The following is a 19741-nucleotide window of genomic DNA, read 5'->3' as shown; positions in this document are numbered from 1 at the left end:
AAAACCTGGACATGCTTTTCTAGACACAGGGGGGCACAGAAGGATAGAAATAAAGGCATAAGTGACTCATTTCTGCTACATTATTACAACTTGACAGATTTTTTTTTTTTAAATTACAGAACCCAAGAGTTCATCAGGATGAGTAAAAATAAAAGACTAAAAATGAAACTAAAACCCAAGAACAGCTTCTTCAAAGCACCATCAAAAATGGCACAGAGGTAGGACTTCGGTTTATTGCCACGTATTGATTCCACAGCCTAGACTCAAACTCTCAAGTGGCTTCTCCCTGCCTCTGGGTCTGTATCCCAGCTAGGAAGATGGCATGGGAAACTTTCCCATTCATTCTGAACCTCCACAAACTCCACCCTCAGTCCCTTGTTGATCTGACAATACCATCTCTGGCATGGCCATGTTTTACAATGCTCTCACTATATTTTTCCAACAGATTTCTCAAAGACTGCGACTGTAAATAAAATGATAGGGAGTCTAGCATAAAGTTGCCAATGTTTATTTTGCCAAGTAAGAACATGAAAAACAAAATGGGATGTCTAAAATGAAAACTACCATTTGCTATTGTTCTAATTTTATAAATCTTTAACAGCAGTGAGAAGGAAGAATGGATTCAGCCTATTTCCCAGAAAAGAGGGTTGACAACCATATTACATGGTCGGTGTTCTTCTGTCTTGATAAACCAGTAAATATGCCATCAAAGGTGGTTGCCAGGCCCTGAACTGGCCTTGGGAGATAGTGCTTTCAATATGGCACTAGAATAAGATCTTGAGATCTCTGCTTGCCACACATCATGAAGAATAAGAACAAGGGCTGCTGCTGCTGTTTAGCTAGAAATATTTTCAATCCTTATCAAACTTGGTTCAGATAAGAGGACTGCAGAAAGCAGAGCAAGTACCCCCTTTGTCTGCTTTTTGTATATCTATTTTCATTAAGGGTTTCAAATTATCCACAGGTTCAGCTTTCTGTATTCCAACCCACGGCAAAAAAAAAAAAAAAAAAAAAAAAAAAAAAAAAAAAAAAGAAAACAATGTCCATAAAACATCTCTTTAAAAAATTAACCTTCCTACAGAAATAATCCCCTAAATGGTAAATTACATTTTCTATTCAGGATGCTCATACACTTTATATGCTGACAATCCCTTAAATTTTAGCCTATATCATCAGATAAAGACTCCAAATAAAATTGAATATCATTGTAAATGTACTTATTTGTCTATTTTCATGACAACATTTCTCTCCTACTTAATCTGAGGCCAGAAAATAAAGTTCTAAAATGGGGAGTAGCCTGCACTAATGGAAATCAACTCAAATCCTTTTACTTTTTTACTTCAGCTTGAAGATTGTATAGTAAGGATTTAGTCCTATTTTCTGTATTTAGCTTATGAACTATTAGAGGGCAGAAAGATGGTCCCTTCCTTGCTTCCTTCCCTCTTTCCATTCATCCACCCACCTCTATCGCTTTATCTCCATCTATCCATCTACCCATCCTTCCACCCATCTATGTATGTGTACGCATATGGATGTATGTATGTATCTATCTTTGTCACTTATATAATTTTTAAATAAGACTAAATTCTGTATGAACCCCAAAATATGCCTACTTATCCTTACTAGGTTCTAAGAAACACAAATCTGTCTGAAACAGAACCTTTTATTCATAGGTTATGAATGTCATATTTAACTTATGTTTTCTAGCATGCAGTTTGTGACCACTTGAAATTAACAAGCCCTGGTCTCTTTGCATTAAGCTTTACCTGAATACACTTACGAGTCCCTTGTGAGGCCCCAAGGCACAAGTAAGTGTGTGTGTGTGTGTACATGTGTGTATGCAGAGAGCTAGATAATATGGCATTTTATTTGGATTTCTATTAAGTTGAGCTATATAAAATTTATATTGATGTATGTACATATTTCATACCTATTACAAAGCCAATATGTCATTTTTGTCACATAAAAGTAGCAATTTCTATCTCTACATTAGCAGTGAAACTTTAAGGTCTCAAAAACCAAGGAGAGGTATCCATTAAAACAAAACTATGTTGCTTTGCAGTCTTTTGCTCAGTTTAGAGATATCTGTGTGGCCTGGTGCTACTATATGTCAAAAGCTTCTTAGCTTTCATGTATCTTTACAAGAAATGCATGTTTTATGTGGAAGAAATGGCCCCTGGTAACTATCAGTGTAATCGGATTGTGATGAAATCTGAGAGAAAAACTCTGTATTGCTTTAGTCTCTAGGCAGTCTGCATCTAACTACTTTCTCCCCTGATGTGGAGGGACGTTTTCATGCATTGATCATTAGGAAATGTTAGAGTGTTAGCAAGCAGGACAAGCATGACAAATGTCTGTCTGTCTGGGGAGATAACATTTTCATCAAAGCTATGTACACATCATATTTTCCCAAATATTTGTGGCACAGTTGATCAAACAGGGAATCTTATCCCCACTGCCTTCCCCCCGCCCCCACCCCAGCCCCCAACCTCCCACTTTGGCTGCTTCAAGATGCAACAACAACAAAGTCATAATACACAAACCATCAGCCAATCAATAAAGAGAAGCCTGCCCCCAGGCTTAATTCAAGCAAGCCATTCATCAAGCTGATGTGATGGACCTGTCCAATCCAGAACGTATCACAGACACATCAGCAACACCAAGTGGCATGCAATGACCGGATGACCAAAGGCCCCTCTGCCATGCTTCGATTGGTTCAAGCTCAAAAAACGTTCTCCTTTGAGAGTTCAGACAGTTGGCTTTGCATAAATCAAAGTGAGATTAGAAATAAAGATTTGGTGAGGTCAAGTGCTTACCAAATGTTTGCTAAATGCCAAGATAAGATGTTCACCTATTCCCACTAAATTTGTCAATGAGACTACCTAGTCCAGTGAGGTATTTTCCTTTTGGGGAAATCTCTGCCCACACCAGATGGTCTTCATTCTGGAGGTCAACATTCAGAGACTCTCAGGTTGCTCCGAGATGGTCAGCATGTGATCATTTAACCAAGAAGATGATGGGCAGGGAGTTGCAAGGTGCCCATTAAGGACCTTCTGGACAGTCCTGAGGTTACTGGAGTTCAATATTTCTCAAAGGTCCCTGAATCTTTAATTTGATGAGGGCTTAATTTGTGCTGATAAAAGGTGAAATCCTACCAACTGGGGACATCAAACTTTTGCTTTCAAGACGTCTGAAGAATGAATCTCATGATTACAGGGAAAGTTTGTTGCTGTTTCTCTTTTGATCAATTGACAGCCAGAGAGCATTACCAAAACATTCTCAATGCCTGCTGATTTTACTTCCTGTTTTTGAAGAAGTTCTTTTGTTAAGTTTTTCTTTATCTTGCCTGTCTTCTACAGAAGAGGAACTAAGAATCTATCACTACTGATTCTATGCTGTGATGATATAAAAATAACTGGTTACACGATTGCTACTTCTGAGAGAAATTCTAGGTACTTGGCATCTTCAATCTAGATTCAAAAGCTATTCTGATAATTTCACATTTTCCCTAAAAGTGTCGTCTTATAAAAAGGTATTCCTTCTCAATATCCATTTATTAAAGATAAAAGGAGGTAGCACCATTTAATAGACACTTTAAAAATTCAGAAATACAACTTTAAAGATTGCTTTCTGTCCATTTACTTAATGAATGTACTTCAATGAATAATTCCATATGTGTCAAGTGTCTTGCTTATGATAAACTTAAATAAGGATAGCTATCAATTTCCACAGCAACCAAGAAGACCAAATGTGCAAATTTCTCTAATGAACAACAAGGGGCCAATTATATGGACAACAGAATAGTTAGTTGGTTTCTTCAGCTGAAACTATGGTACTAAAGTTGGAATTGCAGTTATTAAAGATTTACCAATCCAAGAACAAGGGCAATCTTTCAGTGGGACATGTTGCCAATGAGAAATCTGAATAATATCAAAATAACAGATTTTACACATATGGTGTTCCAAAATGTAGAAATTTAAAAATGTCTAGATGAATGCAAGTAGAGTTGGCCAGAATCTCAGATAATTCTAATAGTATCATATGTTTATTTTTTAAATGTCTAGACCAGCCTTATTGAAGGAGGCAATTTAAATTATATATTTGTTAATCTTTTTTTTTTCAACTTGGGGGGGTAGATGCACTTATACTGAAAAGCAAGATAATCAAATCCTTTTAAGATTCTTATACAGCAGGCTAAAGTTACTATGATTATAATTATATGCAAAGTGGGTGTTTGAGAATGTAGCATCTAGAGATATTTTCATAAAAAATAAGGCTTGCAGTTGAACCACATTGCAATTGATACTTTGTGAATCTTCAGTGCAGAATTTAATAACATTAGACCTTTTCACTTGTACAATGATCTTGAGTATTTTTTTATTAGCCTTATTGACCCTCTCTACTTTTCTAATCCAGTGTCAGTGGGTTGAAGATAACAACTTACATGAAACACATTTTGCATCTTGGCAACTGATTACTGGGTAAATGTATAACTTATATATTGAGAACCTTGTCTTGACAATTGTCTGGATTTCTCTGAAGGCCCCCTACAGCCTTGAGAACTTGTTATGGCTGCTTATAAGAAGATACCCGCATAGAACCAGACAGCAGATCTCAACTCCATCTTACCGAAGAACCATTTGTTAAGAGTGTATGCATGGGGTTTTCAAAGTGCCGCTTTTAGGGTTCAGGAATTTACTCTGCTTTATTATATTGCAATAATTCTACAATTAGCTAACAGCACATCTCGTGAGAAATGGAATGGAACTGCAGAGAAAGCACACCACAGCAAACTGAGGTAGGAACTACATCACAACAGGCCGGGTAGGAGCACCAGAGGCTGCCGACACTTCCCATTCAGGAGTCAAATACATCGCCTGCTTACCTGTCTGACCCAGCATGCCCCAGCCACACATGCAAATTGTTATCATTGTTTTATTCATGAAACGTATTTTTTAAAATAAAGGACTCATTACCAAAATAAGCACCCTCAATGACATTTGTGCATGCAGAGCATCTGAACATTCACATTTATGTCCTCAGAAAACAGAGCCAAGGAGTTGCATTCAATATGAAAACACACACTTTCCTTTTCAAGGCAACCATACAAAAGTAGCTACGGCTTGCTGTTTCAGGAACCAACTCATCTGTTAAGGCTGGGTAATAGAAGCCCCTCATTTCCACCCCACCCGCCCACAACTTGCCCATCCATTCTGACTACTGTACTTCTCAAACACATTGGGTTCCTTCCACTGCCTGCCTTAAAATGTGGTGTGCATTACAAATAAAAGTTGACTTATGTTTGTAGGATTGGACACTGGGCATTGCCAGAAAGAATCTCCTTATGAATGCCAGGGACACTCTCCCTCTACTTTATTTCAAAATTTAAAAATGCATTGGAGGGAATAATTTATTCCGTATAAGACCTTGTAAAAAGGGAAATAAGGGACTTGAAATTGAAATAAACCTTGTAGGATCGTGGTCTGTTTTTCTTCCTATGAGTTAGATGAAACCACAGTCTCACATAGATGACCATAAGAAGGTTGTACAGAGTGTGTGTGTATGTGTATGTGAGCAAGCTGTGTTGTCACAGGAATTGAGATATTAAAAACTACACAGGGACAAGGCTATCATTTTCTTTGTGTCTTAGCAGAGAAAGTAGTTTAGAATGGGCTGAAGCATTTGCCCTCTGTCTATGGGGCCTTGAGTTCATGTTCACCATGGGACCTAACTTTTGGGGTGCTACCTCCCCAGCAGTCATGCAGTTTCACCAAGACCATACAAGAATCTCCTCTCCCATCAACTAAGTTAATTTCGAAGTACTTGTCAAGCATGAGAAGGATGACCCTTACCTGTCACTGTAGGCAGCGGCCGTGGCAGGGGTAGGCTGGGCGTAGCGGTATGCAGCATAACCACCCTAAAACACAAGGAGAAATGTGACTCAGGACTGCAGCAGAGCCCACTGCAGGGACGCCCAGTGGCAACACCGCACCAGAACAGCAGTTACCCAAATCTACTGAGCTAAAGTTGAGGTTAATGAAAGCTTAGTATCAAAGCGAAAGTACAAAAACACCGTGGAGAAACAAGGGGTTGGAACACCAACCCCAGCGGGGTGTTAAAGGTTAGCGGTCATAAGCATATCCCAAAAGAAGAGCCTAGAGGCCTTGGGAAGAAAATGTACCTAAATGTTAATGGTGATTGTCTTGGGGTGGGGAGGATTATGGGGGATTATTTAAACACTCTTTATACTTTGCTGAACTTTCCAGATTTTCAAAATTGATTCTGCTTTACCTTTATCAGATATTAACTTAAATTTTATTCGAACAATTCTTATTTTCTTATAAAGTTAAGTAAATGCTCTCCTTTTTACATTTATTAAGTCACCCTTTGATTGAAAGTTTATTAGTAATCTCTTACTTATCTGGTTGTCTAACCACTAATGTTATTGAAGACTGTCTTTAGCTGTCTAAATGTTACATAATTATTACAAAAATGACTGAACATTTCTTTTTGGTCAAAGAGATCACATGGTTATATATCATGCTGCTTCAGATGGAGAATTTGTTTGGTGTGGAAAATATAGTCTTCTAATTGGTAAATAAAATCATTAACAGAAAAAATCTGAAAAAAAATAATTAACATTTAGTTGTATGTACCAGTAATTGCAATTGTTCAATTAAGCAAAGAGGACGAGCAAATAGGCATATTCAAAAGGAATTGTGTTCAGTGGAGCGTTGATGATCAAACTGTGAAAATAACAGCTGCTTGCTCAGTGGACCGCAATGATACCTCAACCAGTGTACAATGATCTCAGCACAATTAAACAGGATCCAGTGTCCACTGATAACACAGGACTATTCAGGTTCTAATTAGAACACACAGTCCCATAATCCTCTGAGGTGAGTGTTCTCACCATCACTATAAAGGGGTGACTCAGGACAAAGTAGTGTGTGAGAAGGTATGCAACAGCAGAATCATGACAGGGAAAGGTAGGTTTGTGGCATTTGGCCTCATGAAACTAAGTAATACAATAAGACATAGATGAAGCAGGGAAGCTACAAAAACCCTCTTTGAAGATGTAGGTACACTGGTCTCAATATCTTTCTGCCTCCTGGCACAGTTAACTTTCACAGTAAATATGCTATCATTTGCATAGCAATTCAAAGAAACAAGTTTATCTTTTAAAGTTTATTATTTGGATCGGTCCTGGAGAAGACACATCTAAAACATCCTGACAGATAATAATTTAGAAAGTTTTTTTTTTTTTTTTCCTTAAAGCTTCCCATAAAAAGATAATGAAAGTTAACCACAACAAAAAAGGTCTTAGCCAAATGCCACCTGGTGCTCCAAATACTATGTTCTCCAGTTAGGAATGGGGAACTCATTAAATGTGCTGAGGAGTTATAAAACCAAAGCAGTTATGACAGCACTGAGTTCAACAAACAAGCCGGGCGTGGTGGCTCATGCCTGTAATCCCAGCACTTTGGGAGGCCGAGGCGGGTGGATCACAAGGTCGGGAGATCGAGACCATCCTGACTAACACGGGGAGACCCTGTCTCTACTAAAAATACAAAAAATTAGCCGGGCGTGGTGGCGGGCGCCTATAGTCCCAGCTACTCGGGAGGCTGAGGCAGGAGAATGGCGTAAACCCGGGAGGCGGAGCTTGCAGTGAGCTGAGATCCAGCCACTGCACTCCAGCCTGGGTGACAGAGCGAGACTCCTCAAAAAAAAAAAAAAAAAAAAAGTGATGGACTAAAGAGAAATCGGGTCACCAGGTTTCTGGAGCGATTTTTCTATATAGCTTGTTCATCTTGGCTTCCATGATGTGTACAGAAAGATAAAGGTGTGCAGGCACATACATTAAACTTAATGAGGTAGGGAGGGGCTAGAACTGGCTAGCTGATTTCTAGGAGACATCAGCTTGCAATAGGCTTAAAGTTTTGAGTAGAGAGAAAGTGTGTGTGGTATGTGCCTGTTTCTCTCTGGAACAAGAAAAAGTATTTGCAGCAGTCAGATGTCATGTCAATCATGAGTTGGTGACTGTGAATTTGGTCTCACCAAAGATGTCTAGTAACATCCTATTTGCAAGCCTCTTGGTTTGAACTTTGCATATCCTCCACCTTCTGCCTTAGTTTCAATCAATGGAAGAAGGTAGCAAGTCTGATAAATGGGAAGAATTGCTGCAGTGCAAACAACTAAAATGAACCACACTGACTAGTACGTTATGTATAGTAGAAACATCAAATGCAGGTGTGTACACCTGGGATTCCTTTGCACAGCAAATGTGGTCATCTGCAAAGGTTTCAAAATGACCTCTACTGTTTGCATATGACTTGGCCAGTTAAAGAAAATGTGTGTTTCTATACAAGACGGGCACAAGTCGTCAATGTCCTGACATTTGTCTTTATTATCTAGAAATTTGCTTGTGAGTGTTCCTGATTCAAGGGTCAAGATCACAATTTTCTTAAGTCTCCAGAGCCAGTGGAGAGATTTTTGACCTTGATCAGTGGTTTCATTGCTGTCGAGTAGACCACTTGGAGATGAATGTTCTATATCTGTGCTGTCCAACAGAGTAGCTACTTTTAGTAAATGACTATTGAACTTTTGAAAGGTAACTAGTGCAATGAACTGATTTTTTAAATTTACTTTTCAGTTAATTTGAATTTAAATGTAAATAGCCACATGGGGACTGGTGGCTAAAGGATTGGACAATACCAGTCTAAATGATCCCTGAAATATGTAATAATTAGGGAAAAGGGGATTAGGTGGTTTTCTCTCTCCATCTTTACTGCACAGCCTTCCTTTGCTATTTTTCGTCTGTATGCAATTCATACTAGGGAAATAAGAGTTGTGTATTAACTCAGTATATGTGTGCATACACTGTAAAATATAAATTGCTTTGCATACAAAAAATACAAATTGCTTTAATTTGCCTAACAGGTGACTTGAATCAATTTTATTGCTCTGTATTTTGCAGCCCACTGAGCATAGCCAGAACTTCTTCGAAGTTCCATGGTGATGTCTGTAAAAGGAACACTCACTTTCAATAGCCGTCACCAGACCATGTTCATGGTGAACCTAGTCTTCCGAGATCATATGACAAAAATGTGTCATTGACAAGTGATTTTTCCTGCCACCAAACCAAAGGAACAAGGCATGACAAGCACAAAGTAGTTCTACACTCCCCATTCCTGAAATATTTATTCCTCCACATCATGGGTAGCAAAATACAAACGTAACCTTATATAATAATTTCAAGTTGCCATTGTGGATCTTCTTGCCACCACCACCAAATGAGTGAGGCCACCAGAGTGACCCACTGGTGTGGACTGAGGAGTTTCCTTTGTTGGCAAAACCTCTAGAGGTCCCTCGAAGTAGTTACCCATTAAGCACCTCAAATGACAGTCCAATAAAGCATTTTATTTTCTGACTACACTGGAGATGGGGTCTCACTGTGTTGCCTAGCCTGCTCTCAAAGTCCTGGGATCAAGCAATCGTCCCAATTCAGCCTCGCAAAGTGCTGGGAGTACAGGTGTTAAGCCACTGTGCCCAACTAATAAAGCATTTTAAAAATTATGCTTGAGGAGAATGGTGGAAAGGAAAGTTTCCACAACGAAACCAGTTTGGCAGATGCTCAGTTAAATTAAACTGGTTACTCTGTTTGTGGAACTCCTTGGGACAATATTCATAAACATTGTGGGACCTCCAAGGCATCTCAGAGAATTTGAGGCTTCAAGATTTCACTTTAGAGCATACTTTTGAAAATAAATTGTTCTGTTGGACAAATAGTGAATTCTCGGAGGGGAAACCTGTGTGTGCTAGGGGGGACGTGGGCATTGGTAGGACTGTAACATATATGTGTTATGCATACTTCCTTCAACTGGAGTGCATAGGAAAGTAATGAGCTTAACCCAGGGGTAAAGGCTCCCTTTATTACGAAAATTTCCAAGGGTCAAGTCTCACTTGGTGCAAAACAGGTGTGCTGGTATATATACGTACAACTTAAATCTTATTTACTATAATAAATATAAGAACATTTTACAATGAAACACTTTCTAATTTACCTATATTATGGTTTTTTGTTTGTTTGTTTTTGTTTGGTTTTTTTTTTTTTTGAGACAGTGTCTTCTCTGTCCCCCAGGCTGGAGTACAGTGGTGCAATCTTGGCTCACTGCAACCTCCGCCTCCCGGATTCAAGCGATTTCCCGAGTAGCTGGGATGGCAGGCGTGTGCCACCATGCCTGGCTAACTTTTGTATTTTTAGTAGAGATGGGGTTTTGACATGTAGGCCAGGCTGGTCTTGAACCCCTGGCCTCAAGCAATCTGCCTGCCTTGGTCTCCCAAAGCATGGGAATTACAGGTGTGAGCCACCACATCTGGCCACGTTCATCTATTTTTGAAGGGTGGCATTCAGAGGTACAGTTCTCTTGAAATGTGACAGTGAAAGTTCATCTCGGGAATTTTAACCATATTGCCCTTTACTAGGTCAAAGTACCTCTTTCTCACATTCAGGTTTTAATTAAAACTCAATCAATTCTCATGATTTACAAAAAGTACTTTCTGAATTCACTCATAATACTGAAGAAAAAAGGGAATTGCAGCCACAGGGAAAGTAATGTCCTAAAACTCTCACTGATCATCCTCAGTTTCACATTTATCTTGACAGTTTCAATGTGGGTAATAGACCAAATTTGGAGAGACTAGGGCAGCCACATTCCAACGAATATGTTGACTTCTTTTCTTCCTACGAATTTGTTCAGTTGGTGGTTGCTTCAGCAGTGAGAAATTGGTTTAAAAGCTATAACAATAGGTGTGAAATAAATTTCTAATCAGCTCTACTAAGACCAGGAAAGGTTATGTTAGATGTCAGGTATGCTGGCTCTTAATGCTGCATATGAGATTGTTGATTTAACCTCATTCCAGTTCACTCTGGGAACCTACTAAAAAATTACCCAGACAATTGTTTCAGTCAGAACCTTGAATTCTTTTTCATTGGATGTATACTGATTGAGTCCAGATACATTTTTTTTTTTTTAAGCTTAAAACCAGCCAAGCTAGACCACCACTTGACACACTCAGGATCTAACAAAACTCATGGCCAAGGCCAACTAACATCAGTCATGGAAACAGCACCCATATGTGGAAGAAACAGCCACAACACAGTCAGCGGGATATATCAATAGATATGGGGATAGCCACCTCTATTCTAGGAGATTTCATACTAAAACTGGAAAATTCAGTTAAGTCTTTTTCCTCCTATGTTAGAGAACAATTCCCCTCCCCAGAATTATCTTGTTAGTAAGGATTTCACAGCAAACCCACAATCATAGTGATGAGTTTCTCCACCAGTCGGGATTTCATACCTGCAGCAATTTATTGCCATACACAGGCTCTTGATACACTACTCTATAAGGAAACAGAAATGTAATGTTTTCAATGCAAAAATGAAATAAATAAAAGAGAATGCATAAGTCAGACAAATTCCAGAGCAATTCATTTACAAGTTTGCTTCTCTCTTACTTCACCAAGACTTAGGACTGACCCACCAAGCTGAAAGAGGCACTGGGCCTGGATAAACATTTTTAGTTGCAAATCTCTGCAATGGAGAGTATCAAGGTGGAGATGGGGATCAAACCACTTTGTGTTATAACTTGTGTTTATTTCTAAAGAAGAAAAAGATAATTTCATGGCTTCTTGCCTCTTAAAGCATATTCTAACAGTCCAAATTAACTATTTCAAATTTATCTCTTTAAGTCATGATTGGAATTTTCTGGAATATCTAAGGATTTAACATGAATGTCCTAATTATTGTAGTTAAGAAAACAGCACAGTAGCAACCGTAACTGCATAAACCTTTAGTTGTTAATTTCAACTAACAGCAAAATTGCAGTTCACGAATTCATGAATTACATTGAAGCTACGATAGCTACTTTTAATAATTTCAGACTAGAGAACTGTGAATAGATGTGAGTGTGTGTATGTGTGTAAACTAGTGTTAATATACATAGCTTCAAAATGCTATGATTTCATACAAATCTAGCACTGTCAAGGAAGGTCTCTTGTACAGACTAGGATGTCTTGTACAGACTAGGATGAAGTTTTTGGAGGTAAGAGTTATTCATGGGCAAGACTAATCTTCCGTGTGAGCGGTCACAGTTTGAAATATAATTCTCCAGTTCCAGGGCAGACACTCAGATGGCTGAACATTTGAAGAGACTGAGGGACGTACCCTCTAAAGGCGTGTGTATACTTTTTCCTATATAGCCTCTATATAGCCTGTCTTTCCTTCCAGTTTAAATTTACTTATGTTAAAAGTCAAAGTTTGTGGAGCTATGCCTGACAACATTCTTCTCTTTCTCTGCTAGTTCACTGCTTATTTGAATATTTCTAGTACAAATATTATTCTCAGTGGCCTGCCCACCCCATTATGCTCACTTCTCTCCCTCTTCCTTTCCTGTCTTTCACTGTAGTTTTCAAATTTTGCTCAACTGGAGCAATGACTTGGATTTGTGGGCTCAGGGCTGAAGCATTAAACTCAGTAGTCAAATCATGTGGGCTCAAGGCCCAGTGTCAGTGAACATTTCTGGACAAATTATTTTCTCTTTTCTGGAAAAAAAAAGCTTCCTGTTAGCCACGCGTGGTGGCTGATACTTGTAATCCTAGCACTTTGGGAGGGCAAGGCAGGTGGATCACTTTGAGGTCAGGAGTTCGAGACCAGCCTGGCCAACATGGTGAAACCCTATCTCTACTAAGAATCCAAAAATTAGCCAGGCGTCATGGTGCATGCATGTAGTCTTAGCTATCTTGGGAGGCTGTGGCCGGAGAATTGCTTTGAACCCCGGAGGCAGAGGTTGCAATGAGCTGAGATCATGCCACTGCACTCCAGCCTGGGTGATACAGAGAGGCTCTGTCTCCAAAAAAGTTTCTCTTATGGAACAACAAAAAATTAGAGGTAAGATGCCTTGTTGCAAGGGCTGTGGTGAGGAGAGATTAGGTAATACATGTAAAACACTCAGCATCTTGTCTCTCCCATTGGAAACACAGCATTCTCCTGATTTCTTGGTGGACTGAGGTCTCCACTATGGTGACTGGGGACGGCAAGCCAAATGCCAATCCTCAGTCACCTCGCAGTGAAAACAAGTTCTCAGGAAGGAAAGACTCTAGGGGTTTTTATTTAAAGAATTCCTACTTTCCAGCTTTACATGTTCCCTAAGTTACTGACACTTCTCATTCCTGAGTTTAAACATCAGTGAAATGAGGATACCTCTTTGTTTTAAAACATATGGGTGGCAGAGTGACATGAATTCAGAAATAATTGTGTTTAGCCATGGTGTTAACCAGAAACTTGTTATACAGAATTTAGGAATGGTGTAAAAATGCACTGGAATCTCAAGACACATTTGCTAGGAGGCCTTCATGGTTGCGTCTAATGGTAGAATGCTTAGGATGTTCTTAATAAAAAGGAACATGGTCAACATTTATAACTTATATCCTCTCACTCTTTCTCTCTGCTCTTCCCATTGTCAAACACCCCACTATGTTACTCCAGTTTCTATCCATTTGTCAATTCTTTTTAACAATTCATTATAATTTCTTTCTCTCCCTCTTTTCATTTGTAATATTAATGGTTATCTTTGGATCAAATACTATGTTCTTTGATCTCTCCCTGAGAAAGGTCAACCAACAAATGTCTTGGTTCAGTTAAGCAATGCTTGTTTTCCACTCCTTGGTCAATTTCTGGCCTTGTAAAATCTATAGCTTCAGGGGTCAGGTGTGGTGGGTCACACCTGTAATCCCAGAACTTTTGGAAGTCAAAGGCAGGTGGATCTCTAGAGGTCAGGAGTTTGAGACCAGCCTGGCCAACATGAGAAACCCCATCTCTACAAAAATACATGGATTAGTTGGGCGTGGTGGCAGGTGCCTGTAATCCCAGTTGCTCAGGAGGCTGAGGCTGGAGAGTCGCTTGAGCCCTGTAGGCAGAGGTTGCAGTGAGCTGAGATCATCCTACTGCACTCCAGCCTGGGTGACAGACTGGGATTACACCTCCAAAACAAAACTATACCTTCACTTCCAAATATGAGTGACTCTGTAGGTCTAAGAACCTTAGTCCTTGCATTGCCACTCTGTTTGTATAACCTCTACTATTTAGTTTGCTTAACTTTTTAATTAAAATGAATTTATGTAAAGGTATACCACTAAGCAATAATAGTGAACTGGTAGATTTGATATGTTTCATTATGATACTTAAATTCCTATCTTTTTATACAAAACTGTGTGTGTGTGTGTGTGTTGTGTTCTGATCTCTGGTAGAAGGAACTCAGATAAAGATCATTCCTATCCTCCTTTGTCAGACAACTCCCACGTCCTCTCTGATGAGTAGCCAACCACACTGTGCCCGAGCCTCTCCACTGTGGCTAGAGGCAGTGGTTTTCCTGCAGGGCTCAGATCCTGAAGAGGATGAAGGCTTTTCTTTACCCTCTGCCCAAACAAGCTGTCCTGGTTTTTTCCCTTCGTGTCTGGCTCACAGCATTTCATAACAAGTCTACTCCCTTTGGTGATTTCAGGACATCTGTGATCATCTGTCCCTCTCTGCTCAATCCTCTCTCCTCTGAAAACTTTCAGAAGGACGTCATTTGTGAGGAGGTTGTGGCTTGCCAGTTACCGGGATCACGCAGGTCTTTCAACGCCTATGTGCTTCGGCAGAACTAAAAAATGTCCGAGGGCTCCAACCTCAGGTGGTAGGGATGGAAAGACCATGGAAAACAAAGGACAGGGGAGGGGAGAGAGCAGGGTACTTAGAAAAGCCCAGTAGTTCTGGGATGCAAGCTGTTGAGCTGTTGACCTGCTCCGATATACCGCCAGGATGGTGAACATTTTGAGCAGGAAGAATCTGACAGTATCCTCCTTTGTCTTCCTTAGCAGTGACTAAAGCTAGAAACTTAATACCCAATAAAATTAAAGAGGTTTATGGCCAGGTGTCCTGGCTCACGTCTGTAATCCCAGCACTTGGGAAGGGAGAGGCAGATGGATCACTTGACGTCAGGAGTTCGAGACCATGCTGGCCAACATGGTGAAATCCCGTCTCTACTAAAAATACAAAAATTAGCCAGGGGTGGTGGCAGGTGCCTGTAATCCCAGCTACTCAGGAGGCTGAGGTAGGAGAACTGCTTCCAGGGGGCAGAGGTTGCAGAGAGCTGAGATCACAGCACTGTACTAAAGCCTGAGTGACACAGACTCCATCTCAAATAATATAATAATAAAGTTTAAATCTATTAGAGGTGTCTGATGTGTCTAACTTATATCCCAGGGCCTCTCAGAATTGCCCTAAACCTATTTATTGTGTACTGTTTTTAACGAGATTGAAGGAGTAAGCCAAAATCTTTAAGTAGAATCTCATACGACTTTCTAAGAATCTGTTTAACCATTATCTCTTTTAAAAACGAAGCTTGGGGATATTTCCACTCATCAGAACATGTTGGTATCTCAAGGGAGGTAGGGTAGTGGCTTAAAAAAGCACATTCAAGATTATGACATACTTCTAGCTAGGACGAATGTTGTTCTGTATATTCTGCAATGCAGAACAGATTTATATTTCTTTTCCTTAAATTTATGGTCATCAACGACCTCTTGTTCTGCTGAGCTGGGCAGTGGCGCAGGCTAGTTTCTTACTGTCCAATATACACACAGACACACCAGCAGCAATATGTTAAATTTGTCATCGGACAAAGCAAAATATTCAGGATTCTACAAGAATCTACAAGATTCTAGAGACTTTTTAGAGACAGGACAGAAACATGTGCTGGGTAAACAAATTTCTAAATTCATATCACAGGAACTTTTTCTGCCACCTGATTGCATATGTGATTCTTCTTCTCTGAAAAATCTTATTGTCATTATCACATAAAGAGTAGGGAAAATGATAACTTTTGGCTGGGGGTCGTGGCCTGAAAAGTCAGAGAAGGGGCAGTTTTATAAACGAAGCTATCAGACAACTTAGGACTGGAAGAAACCTTGTCCTGTGAAGCTCACTTAGATGCTTCCCATGCTGCACCACTGTACCCAGTGGGCTTGGCTCAAACATGAATATGTGACAGACAAAATCTCCTAAAGGAACTAGAAAAGCACAAAGGGACACTTCTGTGGCTTTCTTCTCTGAACAAATTTTCTTTTTCCTGTCTAGTCAAGTGGTTGGCATATTTCCTCCTCCTTTGTGTTTTTTATCTATTTGCACTGCTCTGTGGATTTTCTGATGCAGCAGTATGCCCCAATCGATACACACACTCTCACTCACTTAAATGAGTCCCTTGTTATTCCTTATTTGTGGGAGCTCCACAGACCTTGCCTTCAGGCAGCCTCTCCTTCCTGCTACTCAAGAATCTGAGGCCAGCAAGACAACAGTTGGACATCTGCATAAGATACCACATATTAATGATTCAATAAATTACTGTCAGTTTGAATAAACGGAGGCATGAAGAGGTGGACACTCACTAAATGATAGTGAAATATTTTTAACTAAGGAAAATCTGCATTTTTTTTTTCTTGGGCAGCTGTTGCTGGAGATAGTTTCCATTTTGGTGGATTTTTTAAAAAAGCATTTCTCTATCCCTTGTCTATTCCCTCTCATTTCTAAAGCCTTAAATTCTGCAATGCCAACTACCATTCTGGCTCCTTCCATCTGCAGTCATCTACTCATGGGCTACGTAAAGGTGAGAGCCAGGACTGGTGATTGGGTTTAGCAGGTGCTTGAGGATATATGAATGGGCTTCAAACTGCTCAGCCCCAGCCTGCCTCATAATTTAAAATCTGAAAGTCTGGAAAAGAGGACGTGAGACGGAAAAGCTTAAGTTCCACAAAAAAGAAAAAAATTGATGGATCACTGAGTGAATTAGGACATATGGGTTGTTCACTCACTTTGTTATGGGGGAAAAATACCCATAGATCATAGTAAATATGCTTGATGCAATAGAACTCAACTAAGTCTATCATTGATGGAGATAAACACTATATCTCAAAACTGTAATGAATTGAAATTCAAAAGGAATAAAATAATCAGTGGCTTATCTTCTAGTACCTGATATCAATTTTATCAGAAATATGATTTTTTTGCTGTGTAGCCTATAAAACAAATATAATCCCATCGACTGAGGTCTTCAGTAATAAAAATTGTGATTTAGGGAGTATCTCCCAACACTGCCCACTTACTCAAAATTGTGTTTACTCCAAGTCATTTTCATAACATCATTGCTCGTATCATAATGCGGGAGAATAACTACCTCTAGTTGAACATAGATAAGTTGAATTCTTCTCATGAGAAATAGTCTACTCTTTTCTATAAATAAACTTAAAGTGTTACTATTAAGCAATTTTAAGTCATATAATTGGGGGAAATGGAATAAAAGGTTAAAGAAAATGGGGGCTCAATGTTCAATTTGACATACATTTTGTTAAGAGAATTTATAGGAGATGTTTAGGGCTAAACTTGCCCCTGAGAGAGAGTGTTCCTAAGGCTGCTGTGATATTTTAGGGAAAACATCAAAAATATCAGCCATGAAAATATCTTTTAACCCTCTGCAGCTGGTAACTACAGCTGTTATCCTAAATATTATACCGAAAACAAAGAACATATTGAGAACTCGAGAGACAATTTTTTTGTGGGTGAAGTGGGGTCTTCAGTTGGCATGAAAGAAATGCCACTTTTTTGGGGGGATTGCATTTATTCTGAAGTTGATCGAGGGGTTAATTCCACCCCACTAAACAGCCAGTGACGTCTGCCATGAGCCCAGGGGCAGAAGTCTTTCTGTCCTGCAAGACAAACCACTGAATTATTTCCTGCGAACCAAGGAGAGAAACTCAACTACACTGAGTAGAGGAATTCACAGCAAACTTGTAAAAAGAATGACTCCAGGAGGAAACGGGGACGGCATGCAAGTGAAGGAATACTTACATAAATGTCTGCACCATAAAATCCATCCTGGTAAACAACACTGCAAGGGTGCACACACAAAGAGAAACATCCATATTAGTGCATTTCCCATGCAGACACACCAACCCCTGCACTGGCGAGGTTAGTCTGGTCACAAGATCCAAAACATAGGAACCGAGGATCGTTTTCACATTGATTAAGGAGGTTGGAGACAACAGCAGTTGAGCAAACTGAGAAAATTAGGCCGGGCTTTGGTGCTGGCCCAGAATTAGGATGTGTGGTGTGGTGGTGGTGGTGGTGGCGGCAGCGGCGTGCTGGGTCCCAAACTTCCCACTCTCTCAGGAGTGGGTACAGAAATGCACGACTTTGAAATGCAAAGAGGACTGAGATTTATTTTAAGTGGCCCAAGCAGATATGAGCATTTTAACAGGTCAGAGTTGGCAATCAAACCACATATAACCCCCTACCCCACAGAAGAAAAACCCAAAACATCTATCTATAAAAATAGGATTTAAAAGGTCGAGACACAGATTGCAGCATTCTCAATACGGGCTACAGCCAAATGGCCTCAGGTGAGCTGGACAACACAAACGGTTTCAAAAATTTTCTTTTACATTCTTTCACATTGTATTTATACTTCATAATTCCATGTACATTATTTTATGGTAAATGGAGAATGTCTCTAATTGTATGTGGGTGAGCATGGGTATGTGTGCAAGAATCTGTTTTGTGTGCAGTCATGTCTTCATGTGTACAAGTGCATTGTGTGCATATTTGTGTATGTGTGTTAATATGGACAAGTGTAGGAATGCATGTTTGCACTTGTCTATAGTATATGCATGCATGGAAACATGTATATGTGCATGTGTATATTTATGTGTATATGTGTATTGGGATATTTATGTATTTGTGTACTTATATGTACAGGAGTATATACATGTGAATATCTGTATGTTCACATAAATTATATCTAGACGAAACAAAGTCCCACACCTTGATTGAACAAGTCCAATCTGATAGCAGCTCTCTGATTGCCACCCATATAGTGACCATCCCAGAAAGAAGAGACTTCAGAGGGCTGGGGACAGGGGTTAGGGAATGATTCTCCAAAGCTTTTTGGTATACTTTGAGTAAAAAAAAAAAAACAAGAAAAGAAGCTCTTAGCTATGTGGTCGTGAGAAACTGATTTATATTTCCTAAGCATGAAAATGAGTTTAACAAGAATCATATGTAGCCTTAACATGTTTCTGTAAGGATCACAAGGCATCTTGCATATGAAACTGTTTCTAAATGACTATTTTTAAAAGGATCGTAGTGATTTACAATCTTCCCCAATACCTTCCCATGACGTTTCTAGATGACTTATGATTCCAGCAAAGGACCGATGAGCCCCACCATTGAATGAGGCTGAGGTTCTAATAGAAACACAACTTTAATACCAAAGGCTTGCAGCACATTTCAGTAGCAGAATTGGACCCACATGTAAGCAAAGCATATTGAGCCAAGGGAAGGCATTTTACAACACACACACACAGCACTGACACACACACATGACTGTGACACTGGTTTGCTGGAGAACACTCTAGTGCGCTTCTTAGAGTATTCTGGAGTCAACTGACTAAACTCCAAGTACCATTGTCCTTAAAAATGTGGCAGGGATTTCCCACAGTAAGGAGGTTGGTAGAAATAGCTTTCAGCTGTTGTTCATATTTGATCCTGGAGGGCTACAGTTCACAAAAGCACTTGTGAAGTGGCGTAAAGCCCCAATCCAAGGTGCTGAGGTGTGCAGCGTCCTGAGCTATGCTTTGAATTCTTTTT

The 19741-nt window shown here is 39.6% G+C and overlaps 1 protein-coding gene across 50 annotated transcripts in view; it reads right to left on the bottom strand.

Annotated features, from left to right (window-relative positions):
- RBFOX1 (RNA binding fox-1 homolog 1) overlaps nucleotides 1–19741 on the bottom strand; it is a 2485711-nt gene that overhangs the window by 30962 nt on the left and 2435008 nt on the right. For 46 of the 50 annotated variants that reach the window (XM_077985562.1, XM_077985561.1, XM_077985605.1 and 43 more), the window contains 2 exons: nucleotides 17945–17984; nucleotides 5853–5917 (listed from right to left, as the gene is read on the bottom strand). In XM_077985562.1, coding sequence (XP_077841688.1) covers nucleotides 5853–5917; nucleotides 17945–17984 — 105 coding nt within the window. Of the gene's footprint in view, nucleotides 1–5852; nucleotides 5918–11363; nucleotides 11407–17944; nucleotides 17985–19741 lie in introns of all 50 variants that reach the window. The other 4 variants (XM_077985590.1, XM_077985577.1, XM_077985592.1 and 1 more) reach the window with 1 other exon arrangement.

This window comes from Macaca mulatta, chromosome 20, assembly GCF_049350105.2.
Source record: "Macaca mulatta isolate MMU2019108-1 chromosome 20, T2T-MMU8v2.0, whole genome shotgun sequence".
Classification (NCBI taxonomy): domain Eukaryota; kingdom Metazoa; phylum Chordata; class Mammalia; order Primates; family Cercopithecidae; genus Macaca; species Macaca mulatta.
This window is presented reverse-complemented; position numbering and strand designations above follow the sequence as displayed.